The following is a 13,318-nucleotide window of genomic DNA, read 5'->3' as shown; positions in this document are numbered from 1 at the left end:
ATGGATAACAAGATTTTGTTTTTATTTTTTCTCACTGACTTTGATTTCTGCTCTGAGGTAATGGCAGATCAGATTGTTGTGAAATTATTCAACATTTCTGCAGCATGGTGATTTGGGCTGGAAATAGAGTGAGGATCAGCAGACTTGAGTTCTAATTATATTACCCTAAACAAGCCATTTCTCCATCCTGAACCTGTTTCCCCATTTGTAAAATGAGAGGGTTGAGTGAGATGAACATTAAGGTCCCTGACATTTGTTGCTCCACGTTTCCCCCTTTTTAAAACTATTTTGGCATTTGGGATCTACCTTAGGAAGTGGAAGGGAGGAAGGGAAGAGTCAAGCGCAAAGCAGTCTTTGATCAGCAGCTGTAGCAGAGATGCTTGGACTCTCCTGTGAGCATCCTTCTCCAAGTTCTGTTCTGTCCCCAGCTTGGATGACAATAAGGAGCCTCTCCTCTTCCTGGGCAACATATATAGGCATACAACTGAATTCTTTCCTCATCGCCTCACTTTAGGATAGCAAATAAGTCTCATTTATGCTTTGTGACAAAATAGAAGTAAAGTTATACACATGGGCAGTTCCAAGTGCTTATGCTTCCTGGGTAATTAGTCCCAAATCACTATTATGAATCATCAAATCCAAACAAGCTTGACATCTTTAAACTGCTTAACACACATTCTAATTATTGTAAAAACTCTATATTGGTAAGACTAGAGCTTTATAATCAGGTGTACAAAGTGATTGTGGCAGCACTTTTCTAAATAATGAACATCTCAACTCTGGGCATTTAAGTGTCAGTTTACCAAAGCTCATTTTGGGTGTTAACAGCATGGGTGCCATATACAGTAGGTGCCCCTGTGTGAACTTAAAGGTGTCCTGGGGACATATTCAAGTCTCTCTCCATGGTCTCATCTTAGGAGGTCCCTTTGCTGCCCTTGACAATTTTGACCTTCACCTTCAGGTAGAAGCTCTGTCCTCCCTGACCTTCCGTGAGCAGGTCCTGCTCTCCCAGCCTGCTCTCTGGTTGGGAAATCCCCCCAAATTTGGTCCTCAGCCCCTTGTTGCTTTTTTATTCATATGCTCTCCTTTGGCTCTTTCTCCAACTCTCACATCTGCACTAGGTTCATATCTGCCCTTTTCATCCCCAATTCATCTCAGGAATTCTAGTCCAGCAACTCCAAGGACTTGTTGAAGATTTCCTGTATGAAAATATACAATGCTTTTCAAAATTGCTTACAATGTTTATCAGAAATAAACTTCACTCCTCTCCTTAGAACCTTCAATGGCTCCCCATTTCCTTCCTTTGTCCTTTCCCCTTCTTTTCTTCCTCCTTCCCTTCTTCCTTCCCTCACTCCCTTCCTTCTTCTTTCTTTCATTGAAGTTAGTTTACCCACAACATTGTATTAGTTTCATGTGTACAATATAGTGATCTGACAATCAAAAATGATCTCCACAGGTCTGGTGACCATCATACAAAATCACTACAGTATTATTGACTCTATTCCAACATTACATCCTGTAACTTATTCAGTTTATAACTGGAAATATGTATCTCTTAATTACCTTCACCTATTTTGCCCAACCTCCAAAACCCCTCTCCTCTAGCAACCACAGTTTGCTTTTGTATCTGTGACTCTGTTTCTGTTGTTGGCTCATTGTTTTGTTTGTTTGTTTAGACTCTGATTATAAGTGGGATTGTAAAATATTTGTCTTATTCTGTCTAATTTATTTCACTGAGCACGATAGCCTCTAGGTCTACCCAGTTGTTGCAAATGGCACATTTTCAATTTTTTTTTTTTAATGGCTGAATAGTATCTTTTACATCTTCTTATCCACTCATCTATTGATGGGAAATTTAGGTTTCTTCTGTATCTTGGATATTGTAATCAATGCTGCAATGAACATAGGGGTGCATATATCTTTTTGAATTAGTGTTTTTGTTTTCTTTGGGTCAATACCTAGAAGTGGAATTTCTGGATCTTCTGGTAGTTCTATTTTAAATTTTGAGTGATTGCTATTCTGTTTTCAATAGTGGCTGCACCAATTTACATTCCCAGCAACAGCATATGAGTATTTCCTTTTATCCACATTCTCACTGATACTTATTTGTTGTCTTTCTGATGGTAGTCATCCTGACAGTGGTGAGGCGATATCTTATTGGAGTTTTTTAAAAAATTTATTAATTTATTTTATTTTTGGCTCTGCTGGGTCTTCATTTCTGCACGGGCTTTTCTCTAGTTGCAGCGAGAGAGGGCTACTCTCTAGAAGTGGTGTTCAGGCTTCTCATTGATGTGGCTTCTCTTGTTTCAGAATACAGGTTTTAGGGCATGCAGGCTTTATACTGTAGCACACCAGCTTAGTTTCTGCAAGGCATGTGGGATCGTCCCAGATCAGGGATTGAACCCATGTCTCCTGCATTGGCAGGCAGATTCTTTACCACTGAGGCACCAAGGAAGCCCTTTCATTGTAGTTTTGATTTATATTTCTCTAATAATTAGCAATGTCAAGCATTTTTCCATATGCCTGTTGGCCATCTGTAGGTCTTTGGAGAAACTTGTATTTAGGTCTTCTGCCCATTTTTTGATTGGGTTGTTTGTTTTCTTATATTGGGTTGTATGAGCAGTTTATATATTTTGGAAATTAAGCCCTCATCAGTCACATCATTTGCAAACACTTTCTCCCTGTCCATGTACTTTCTTCCTGTCCATAGGTTGTCTTTTCATTTTGCTTATGGTTTCCTTTTCTATGTAGATATTACATTTAAGTATTGATTACATTTTGAGTTTATTTTTGGATATGGTGTAATAAAATGTTCCGGTTTCATTCTTTTGCATGTAGCTCCCCAGTTTTTCCAGCACCATGTATTAAAAAGGCTCTCTTTTCCTCACTGAATATTTTTGCCTCATTTGTCAAAGATTAATGGATGATATAAGTGTGAGCTTATTTCTGGGCTTTCTCTTCTGTCCCATTGATTTATATTTCTGTTTTTGTGTGAGTATCATACTGTTTTAATTTTTGTAACTGTGCAGTAAATTTTGAAATCAAAAGGCACGATACTTTAGAATTTTTCTTTCTCAAAATGTCTTTGATTCTCAGGGTCTTTTGTAGCTCTATGCAAATGTTAAGATTATTTGTTCCAGTTCTGTGAAAAATGCTGTTGGTATTTTGATAGGGATTGCATTGAATCTGCATATCTTTGGGTATTATGAACACCTTTATAAAATTAATTCTTCTGGTCCATGAACACTGTATATCTTTCTCTTTATTTGTGTTATCTTCAATTTCTTTCATCAAAGTCCTATAGTTTTTAGCGTACAGTCTTTCACCTCTTTGATAGATTTATTCCTAGATACTTTATTATTTTTGATACAATTATAAATGGAGTTGTTTTCTTAATTTCTCTTTCTGATCATTTTTCATGTATAGGAACACTACAGATTTATATGTGTTAATTTGTATTCTGCAACTTTACTGTATTCATTTATTCTGTTTTTTGGTGGCATCTATAGGGTTTTCTGTGTGCTGTATGCTAAGTTGCTTCAGCTGTGTGCAACTCTTTGCAACCCCATGGACTGTAGCCCATCAGGATCTTCTGTCCATGGGATTCTCCAGGCAAGAATATTGGAGTGGGTTGCCATTTCTTCCTCCAGGGGAATCCTCCCGACCCAGGGGTTGAACTCCCTTTCTTATGTCTTCTATATTGGCGGGCAGGTTCTTTACCACGAGCACCACCTGGGAAGCCTGTACAGTTTTCTATATATAGTATAAAGTCATATGCAAATTATGAAAGCTTTCTTTCTTCCTTTCCCATTTGGATTTCTTTTCTTTTTGTTTTATCTAATTGCTATGACTAAGACTTCCAATAATATGCTGAATAAAAGTGGCACAAAAGGCATCTTTGTCTTATTTCTGATCTTAGAAGAAATGTTTTCAGCTTTTCACCACTGAGTGTGAGGTTAACAGTGGGTTTATCATATATGGACTTTAATATGTAGAAGTATGTTCCCCTCTTTGCCCACTTTATTGAGAGTTTGTATCATGAATAGTTTGAAATTTGTCAAAAGCCATTCTTGCATCTATTGAGATGATACATGCTTTTTATTTCTTCTTTTAGTTAATGTGGTATAACATATTGATTGATCTGGAGATATTGAACCATCTCTGCATCCCTGGGATAAATCCTACTTAATAATGGTGTGGACCTTTTTAATATACTGTTAGATTTGGTCTGCTAATATTTTGTTAAGAATTTTTACATCTGTGATCATCAAGGATATTTATCTGTAACTTAATTTTTTGTAGTGCCTTTGTCTGATTTTGGTATCAGGGTAATTCTGGCCTAGTAGAAAGAATTGAGAAGCATTCCTTCCTCTTCAGAATTTCATAATATTTTGAGAAGCAGGTACCAAGTTTCTTTAACTTTTGGTAGGACTGACCTGTGAAGCCATCTGGCCCTGGACTTTTGTTTGTTGGGAGGGCTTTTTTTTCTTTTTTCTGATTCAACTTTGTTATTTGTAATTGGTCTGTTCAGATTTTCTATTTCTTCAATCTGAGAAGTTTTATGTTTCTAGAAATTTATCCATTTCTTCTTGGCCATTTAATTTGTTGGTGCTTAATTTTAGTAAACTCATGATAATTTGTATTTCTGAGGTGTTGGTTGTAACTTCTCTTTCATTTCTGTTTTTTTGGGGCCTTCTTTTTTTCACTGATGTGTTTGCTTAAAGGTTTATAGATTTTTTTATCTTTCTGAAAGACCAGATTTTTGTTTCATTAATCTTTTCTATTTTTTTTTTTTTAGTTTCTATACCACTTATTTTCACGCTGATCTTTATTATTTTCTTCCTTCTACTAACTCTGGACTTTATTTTTTTCCTAGTCCCTTTCCATAGAAAGTTATGTTGTTTATTTTGAGACTTTTCCTATTTCCTGAGGTAGATCTGTATTGCTACACAATTCCCTCTTAGAACTGTGTTTGTTGTATCCCATAAATTTTGCATTGTTGTGTCTCCATTTTCACTTGTCATAGAGTACTTTTTGATTTATTCTTTTACTTCTTCAGTAATACATTGATTGTTGAGTAGCAGGTTGTTTAGACTCCACATATCTATTTTTTTTCAGTGTTGTTCTTGTAACTGATTTGTAGTCTCATATCATTATGGTCAGAAAAGATGCTTCATGTGATTTCCATTTTCTTTAATTTATTGAGACTGGTTTTGTTGCCTAACATGTAATCTATTTTGGAAAATGCTCCTTGTTGATGTGAAAAGAAGATGAATCTGATGTTTTGGGGTGGAATGTCCTCTATAGATCTAGCAAGTCTATATGATCTATTATTCAATGCCAATATTTCCTTATTAATATTTTGTTTAGGTGATCTATCTATTATACAAGTGGGGCACTGAAGTGTCCTACTATTATTGTATTGCTGTCTATTTCTCTCTTTATATCTGTTAATATTTGCTGTATGTATTTAGGTGTTGCTATGTTGGGAGCAGGTATTATACCTTGTTGGATTCATCTCTTTACTGTTATGTAATGTCCTTTGTCTTTTGCTATAATCTTCATTTTAAAGTCTACTTTGTCTGATATAAGTATTGCTACCCCAGCTTTCTTTTTATTTCCATTTGTGCAGAATATCTTTTCCCATCTCATCCCATCCCATGTGTGTGTCTTTAGATCTGAAGTGAATCTCTTGTAGACAGCAATATAGATCTTTTTTTTTTTAAACCCATTCAGCTACATGTAAAATAGTTACTTATTTATTGGCTGTTCTGGGTCTTTGTTGCTGCACCCAGGCTTTCTGTAGATGCAGTGCTCTCTGGTAGCAGTGCTCAGGCTTCTCACTGCAGTGGATCCTCTTGTGGAGCACAGGCTCTAGAGTACAGGCTCATTAGTTGTGGTGCGTGGGCTTAATTGCTGTGTGGCATGTAGGGTCTTCCCAGATCAGGGATTGAACACTTGTCTCTTTCATTGGCAGGCAGATTTTTAGCCACTGGACCATTAGGGAAGTCCCCTATTGAGCCAAGGAGTGTCCAGTTCCTTTAGGATTGATCAGCCAGTCAACCCTAAAGGAAATCAGTCCTGAATATTCATTGGAAGGACTGATGCTGAAGTTGAAGCTCCAATACTTTGGCCACTTGATGCAAAGAACTGACTCATTGGAAAAGACTCTGATGCCAGGAAAGATTGAAGTCAACAGGAGAAGGGGGCGGCAGAGGATGAGATGGTTGAATAGCATCACCAACACAATGGACATGAATTTGAGCAAAATTTGGGAGATAGTAGAGGATAGAAGAGCCTGGCATGCTGCAGTCCATGGGATTGCAGAGTTGGATACAACTTCACAACTGAAAGACAACTGCTTTTGGGGACTGAAATACATGGAAAGATAAGCATATAAGTCATGCAGTGTTATGCTCAAAGTGAAATGAAAGCTCAGAGAAAAGGCAGAGATAACTCAGGGAAAGAGGTAGTTCATTTATTTAAGCAGCATGGTATGATGGAAAGAACAGAGATCTGTGTTGGAATCTTGGCTTCACAACATATTAATCCCTGTCCTGTATGTCTCCATTTTCCCATCTGTAAAATGGGGATATTATCAGGTACCTTGAAGAGTCATGGTGAGATGTGAATAATAGCATGATTGTGAAGAGTGTCTAGTACCACTCTGGGCTAGTACAGGTGTTCAACAAGTATGAGCTCCTTCTGACCACAGCCTTGGTCTTGTCTTCTGTTTCTCACAGTGCCCTGTATGAACTTTGATCCTGGTGACCATCTGCTATTTTATTGATTGACATGATTATGGATATGTTTCCTGATATGCCTATCATATTAGGAAACAAAACCACTAGGAACTATTTTAATGGTCCTAGAGGATCTCCCCTGGTGGCTCAGATGGTAAAGAATCTGCCTGCAATGCAGGAGACCTGGATTCAATCCCTAGGTTGGGAAGATCCCCTGGAGGAGGGCATGGCAATCGATTCCAGTATTCTTGCCTGGAGAATCCCCATGGCCAGGGGAGCCTGGTGGGCTACAGTCCATGGGGTCACAAAGTCAGACACAACTGAGTGACTAAGCGCAGCACAGCACAGAAAGGATCTATTCCTCTTTCTAAAACCATGAATTTGGAATTTGACTTAGCGAATGATATATGGGCAAGAGTTATGTTTTTCCATCTCAGCAAGAAGAACCAGAGGCTTGCCACAGAGTCAGGGCTGTCAAGCCAGAAAGAGAAGAAGCAATAGTGTCCCTGGACCAACCACACCCCAGTAATGAAGGTCAGGGCTTTCATGAGTCCAGCCCTTTGAAGCCACACCATGAAGCTCTTATTTCACTGATGCCCATCATGGAAGAGGAGTTCTGACTTAGCAAGAAGCCCAAGTAAAGTCTTTTATGAGTTGAGGGACTCTTCTGAGGAAACATAGCAAACCAAGGGGAAGGGCTTTTGACAACCAAATGAGTAAGAAAAGAAGGGTTGTCTTCCACATCCACACCCTCTGCAGAGCAGGTATAAATGCTCGCAAGAGGAGGGGGACCCACAACTCTGTGACTTGGTGAACTTGGACTCTGTGTTCAGTCGGGCACCTCTCTCCCTCCAGCACCATGTCTTACAACTTCTGCCTGCCCAACCTGAGCTTCCGCTCCAGCTGCTCCTCCAGGCCTTGCGTGCCCTCAAGCTGCTGTGGCACCACCCTGCCTGGGGCCTGCAACATCCCCGCCAACGTGGGAAGCTGCAACTGGTTCTGCGAGGGCTCCTTCAATGGCAACGAGAAGGAGACCATGCAGTTCCTGAATGACCGGCTGGCCAGCTACCTGGAGAAGGTGCGGCAGCTGGAGCGCGAGAACGCAGAGCTGGAGAGCCGCATCCTGGAGCGGAGCCAGCAGCAGGAGCCCCTCGTGTGCCCCAACTACCAGTCCTACTTCCAGACCATCGAGGAGCTCCAGCAGAAGGTGAGGGGGTGGGCACTCCATTGCCTCCAGCAGGAAGTAGTAGGGAGAGAATCCGAGATATGGTTAAGGAACAATATAAGCTATTCGATTGCCGCCTTGCTTTTTCATTCTGTTTTCCTGAGGGTCCGTTTTAGGACCAGGACTGTTAGATCTGAGTATTTGCATAGTGTTAGTCTTTGTGGAGGTAGCAGCACTTTGCATAAATAAACTGTAATTAAAAGCTGCCTCTGAATGCTTCCGTGTATTTGCCGACTCTGGAATTATTACCCTGAGGTGAGAGAAAAGACTGAGCCCAAGAAGGAAGCCGAGAAAGCGAGACTTTTTGTAAGAACTGGGCCAAATTATTTCTCCCTTATCTGGGCTTTTGGCTGCTCTGACCTCTTGTTGATGTCCTCTTCTGGGTACTTAATTATCCTGACTCCATCACCTTGACCTAGAAGCCTCTGGGCTTCTCCTGGTGCACAGTGCCCAGTGAGGGCATAGAATAGTTGATTAGAACAAGAAAAAGTATAAACTCCCTAGGAGGACCCAGCTATCCAGGATGGCTGGCCGCACATGGCTCTGTCTCTGACTCAACCCCCTCCAATTGCTTGTTGACATATTGATCTTCTCCACTGAATTGGAAGTTTCTTGAGGGCAAGATTTAGTGCTCACTCATTTTTGTATCTTTAGCTCCTGCAACCATGCCAGACATAGAGTAGGTTTTTAAAGAGAAATGTTAGTTATTATTATTATTGTCAGCTTCTCAGTATTTCTTATTAGGAAAGAAAAGGAAAAACTGTGTATGTACTGATACTTTTCTGGCATATGTCTGCATTCTTCCTCCCCTCAAGTTTGAGTTCTCTAATATTGAGCAACTATTTCACATGGGCAATAATCTTATATAAGATCCACTGTGATTTCTCATTCTGTTTCTTCCATGTAAGTGAATTAGTAGGGATGCTGTTAGCTCAAGATAACCAAGCTCATTCTAGAATGTTTTTGGTCTTCTAGATCCTGTGCAGCAAGTCTGAGAACGCCAGGTTGGTGGTACAGATTGACAATGCCAAGCTGGCCTCAGATGACTTCAGGACCAAGTGAGTGGGCAAGGGGGCTGTTGTCTTGCCTCTTTGCTCTCCTTCCTCTTAGCCTGTCTTCTATACCAATAAACATTGACAAACTTTTGCTAACCAGAACTCGGACAACTCTTCTCCAGAGTCAGACTCCTTGCCTGCTTTTCTTTCCAGAGGACATCTTTGAATCCCATCCAGTGTAGAAGTCATGGTCCCCTGATGCTCTGCTAAGCACAGAATCCAATTAGGGGACTGGAGGAAGTGTATTACTTTTGGAAATCTCATGGTTTATGGGCTTTTATCCCATTAAATCTGCTGTCTTTTCATTTATTAGAAAATACTTGTTGTTGTGCAGTCACCCAGTCATGTCCAACTCTGTGACCCCAGGGGATGCAGCACACCAGGCCTCCCTGCCCCTTACCATCTCCTGGAGTTTGCCCAAGTTCATGTCCATTGCATTGGTGATGCCATCCAGCCATCTCATCCTCTGATGCCCTTGTCTCCTTCTGCCCTCAATCTTTCCCAGCACCAGGGACTTTTCCAATGAATCAGCTGTTCACATCAGGTGACCAGAATACTGGAGCTTCAGCTTCAGCATCAGTCCTTCCAATGAGTCAGTTCAGTTGCTCGGTTATGTCTGACTCTTTGCGACCCCATGGACTGCAGCACACCAGGCTTCCTTTTCTATCACCAACTCCCAGAGCTTGCTCAAACTCATGTCCATTGAGTTGGTGATGCTATCCAATTATCTCATCCTCTGATGCCTTCTTCTCCTTCTGCCCTCTGTCTTTCCTAACATCAGGGACTTTTCCAATGAATTGGCTGTTTGCATCAGGTGACCAAAATACTGGAGCTTCAGCTTCAGCATCAGTCCTTCCAATGAGTATTCAAGGTTGATTTCCTTTAGGGTTGACTGGTTTGATCTCCTTGCAGTCCAAGGGACTCTCAAGAGTCTTCTACAGCACCACAGTTCAAAGGCATCAATTCTTATCAGTGCCTTTTCCTCCAGGAGCTTTGGCTCCATGTTGAAAATTTGAGTCAATGAGATGGCTGTAAAAACCACAAGCCCCAACTCCCAGATGTCTGACAAATCAAACCAAACTAGAGTCAAGGCCAGGCCTGACCCTGATTCTCTGCGTCACAGGTACGAGACAGAGGTGTCCTTGAGGCAGCTGGTGGAGGCAGACCTGAATGGCCTGCGTAGGATCCTGGATGAACTGACCCTGTGCAAGTCTGACCTGGAGGCCCAGGTGGAGTCCCTGAAGGAGGAGCTGATCTGCCTCAAGCAGAACCACGAGCAGGTGAAGCTCCCCAACAGGACCAAACTTGCTGAGGCCTGTTTCCTACCACCGTGGGGTGCGGGAGAGGCTCAACTAGCTGAAGAATCTGTTTTCTAAACAAAAAGGGATTTGTAGAGAATGAATCATCTGATAGGAAGCAAGGATTTTTCTGCTGGTGGCAAGAATGAGGGTGAAGGAAGTTTGCAAGCCCAATAATAAGGAAAGGTCAACAGCCAGGCAGCACCCACAGCCTCTTCCATTCCCAGGGTGGAGCACATGGGGCCACAGAAATCTTTTACCCCAATTCTTCATTTAGTCACTGGGGACACCAGCAAGACCACCCTGCAGAGAGGGCTGAGCTGGAAACACAACCCCACTCTCTTTTCTCATTCAGAGCTCCTTTTGTTATTCACTGAAAAGCACTCACATCATTGCTTGATTAGTTGCATGATAAAGAAGACAGATATTCTGAGCAAATTTTAGATTCCAGAACAATGTAAATGGTGATAGTTAATATTAATTGAGTGCTTGGTGTGTGCCAAACACTGTGCTAAGTGCTTTAGAACTCCAGAGATAGTTCTCATCTTACAGATGAAGCACCTGAGGTTTCTAGAAGCTTCTAGTCTAGAAAGTGGTAGGCATGAGATCCAGTTTATATCTGTCTGACACCCACTCAAGCCCAAGCGCTAAGCTGTGTTGAGTCTGTGAAGAGATTAGCCTTGAAATGAGCAGATAACTATTTCCTTTATCAAAAGTTCAACTAGTGAAATCAAGAAATGATCAGTTAGGTCTGTTCTCTCCCAGGATGACAGATTAAGAAGTATGCATTCTTTGTTTCCTCTTTAGCTGGACTCTATCCTTTTTATTACTCATGGCTAAGGTTCAAACCATAGGCTATATGGTATACTGGCAAGAACACTGGACTGGGTGTTTGGGCTTTTAAAATTATGGTCTAGTGCATGTCAACTCAGCCCAAACTACCGCACCTCCAAGTGAGGAGTGGTATACTGAATACAAGGGTGGAAAGAGGCCATGGACTTGAAAGCACTCTGTAAAGTGGAAGACACAGGTTACTCATTGAATATAGAACCCAGTTAATGAGAGGATCAGAGGGAATGGAGCTTCTGAAAGCTTAAGAATAATCACCAGTGGAATTGCACTCTCCCAGAAGAGAGCATCAGGATATTCTGAGATACTTTGAATTGTCCCCTTCCTCCACCAGGAAGTCAACACCCTGCGGAGCCAGCTGGGAGACCGCCTCAACGTGGAGGTGGACGCCGCCCCCACTGTGGACCTCAACCGCGTGCTCAACGAGACCAGGGCTCAGTACGAGGCCTTGGTGGAGACCAACCGCAGGGACGTGGAGGAATGGTACATCAGGCAGGTGAGCAGCTCAGCACATGGTCTCTCAGGACCCTCAGCTCCTTGGGGCCCTTCAGGTGGGATCTGATCCTGTCTTCTGCCCTTTGGTGTTTCAGACTGAGGAGCTGAACAAGCAGGTGGTGTCCAGCTCAGAGCAGCTGCAGTCCTGCCAGGCAGAGATCATCGAGCTGAGACGCACGGTCAACGCTCTGGAGGTGGAACTTCAGGCCCAGCACAACCTGGTGGGTATTGATGAGATTCATGGTGAGGAGGTGAAGTTGGGGAGTCAGGGGCACTGGGATGCCCTCCAGACCACCCTCTCCTGAACTCTTCGAGCTTGTGACTTGTTTGGAAGTGATGGAGAAGTCCCTGAAGGAGCAGCTCTGTGACCTTTCTCCCCTTTCCCCTGACAGAGAGACTCCCTGGAGAACACCCTGACAGAGACGGAGGCCCGCTACAGCTCCCAGCTGGCCCAGGTGCAGGGCCTGATTGGCAACGTGGAGTCACAGCTGGCGGAGATCAGGAGTGACCTGGAGCGGCAGAACCAGGAGTACCAGGTGCTGCTGGACGTGCGGGCCCGGCTGGAGTGTGAGATCAACACGTACCGGGGACTGCTGGACAGCGAGGACTGCAAGTGAGTAGGAGGCTAGTGATGTTCTCCTTGGGGGCTTGTGAGGTTGCTATGAGGATGAAAGATCTTTCTGATGGAAATTAACTTACAGTTTCAAGCTTTTGACTGGAGGCACTCAGAGGAAGTAACAATACAATATTCTTACACAAAATGTGTTTCATATCTTTCTAACTCTTCATTTCACTTTCCTGTAACATGCTCTAATGGTGTTCTGCCTCCAGGCTCCCCTGCAACCCATGTGCCACAACCAACGCTTGTGAAAGGCCCATCGGGCCCTGCATCTCCAATCCTTGTGTCTCACGTGCTCGGTGTGGACCTTGCAACACCTTTGTTCACTAGAGGCCTCAGTGCCAGCAAGAGGTCAAGGGCTCCAAAGTCACATCTCAGTTCTACTTCTGGGACCAGCCTTCAACAAGCATCAGCTTCCACTGAATTCCCAGCTAGATCCTTTAACACAAGAGGCTGCAAAGTCCACCAATGGCTCTGTCTTCTGAGTCCCACGAAGAAATCTACAGCAGGATCAAGTAATGTCTATGCTCATAAAGATACATTTGCCTAATGTGTTATGCTCTAATATATACTTATCTGTGATTTTAAATAATTACATTAAGTATGATTGAGCTGGTAGGGAAGCTATGAAACTGAACATAATTGGAAGAAATCTTCCTTGTCACTCTTTTGGTCTTTGGAGAAGTGATAAATATCCCTTGTTAATCTCTTAATAAATTCTTATTCTGGCACAAAAATGGTAATTGTCCTTTTCATTCATTCATTTCAAAATTGGGTGTCTTCTATAGATAAAAAAGAATCAGTGGTCTTCCCATCAGATGAAGGAGTCATCACCCCAATAGATGGTCTGTTGTTGTTCAGTTGCTAAGTTGTGTCTGACTCTTTGTGACCCCATGGACTGCAGCATGCCAGGCTTCCCTGTCCTTCACTATCTCTTGGAGTTTGTTCAAACTCATGTTCATTGAGTCCATGATGCCATCCAACCATCTCATCCTCTGTCATCCCCTTCTCCTGCCTTCAATCTTTCCCAGCAT

At 42.3% G+C, this 13,318-nt stretch overlaps 1 protein-coding gene across 1 annotated transcript; it reads left to right on the top strand.

Annotated features, from left to right (window-relative positions):
* Positions 1 to 7,541: 7,541 nt before the first annotated feature.
* Positions 7,542 to 13,021, top strand: LOC122695079 (keratin, type I microfibrillar, 47.6 kDa). The gene is made up of 7 exons (XM_043904561.1): positions 7,542 to 7,950; positions 8,944 to 9,026; positions 10,147 to 10,303; positions 11,505 to 11,666; positions 11,761 to 11,886; positions 12,058 to 12,278; positions 12,497 to 13,021. Exons 1-7 carry the CDS (start codon positions 7,603 to 7,605, stop codon positions 12,612 to 12,614), a joined length of 1,215 nt encoding a protein of 404 aa, XP_043760496.1. The 5' UTR covers positions 7,542 to 7,602; the 3' UTR covers positions 12,615 to 13,021.
* Positions 13,022 to 13,318: the final 297 nt, after the last annotated feature.

The sequence above is a fragment of the Cervus elaphus genome, chromosome 5 (genome assembly GCF_910594005.1).
Source record: "Cervus elaphus chromosome 5, mCerEla1.1, whole genome shotgun sequence".
Taxonomy (NCBI): Eukaryota; Metazoa; Chordata; class Mammalia; order Artiodactyla; family Cervidae; genus Cervus; species Cervus elaphus.
This window is presented reverse-complemented; position numbering and strand designations above follow the sequence as displayed.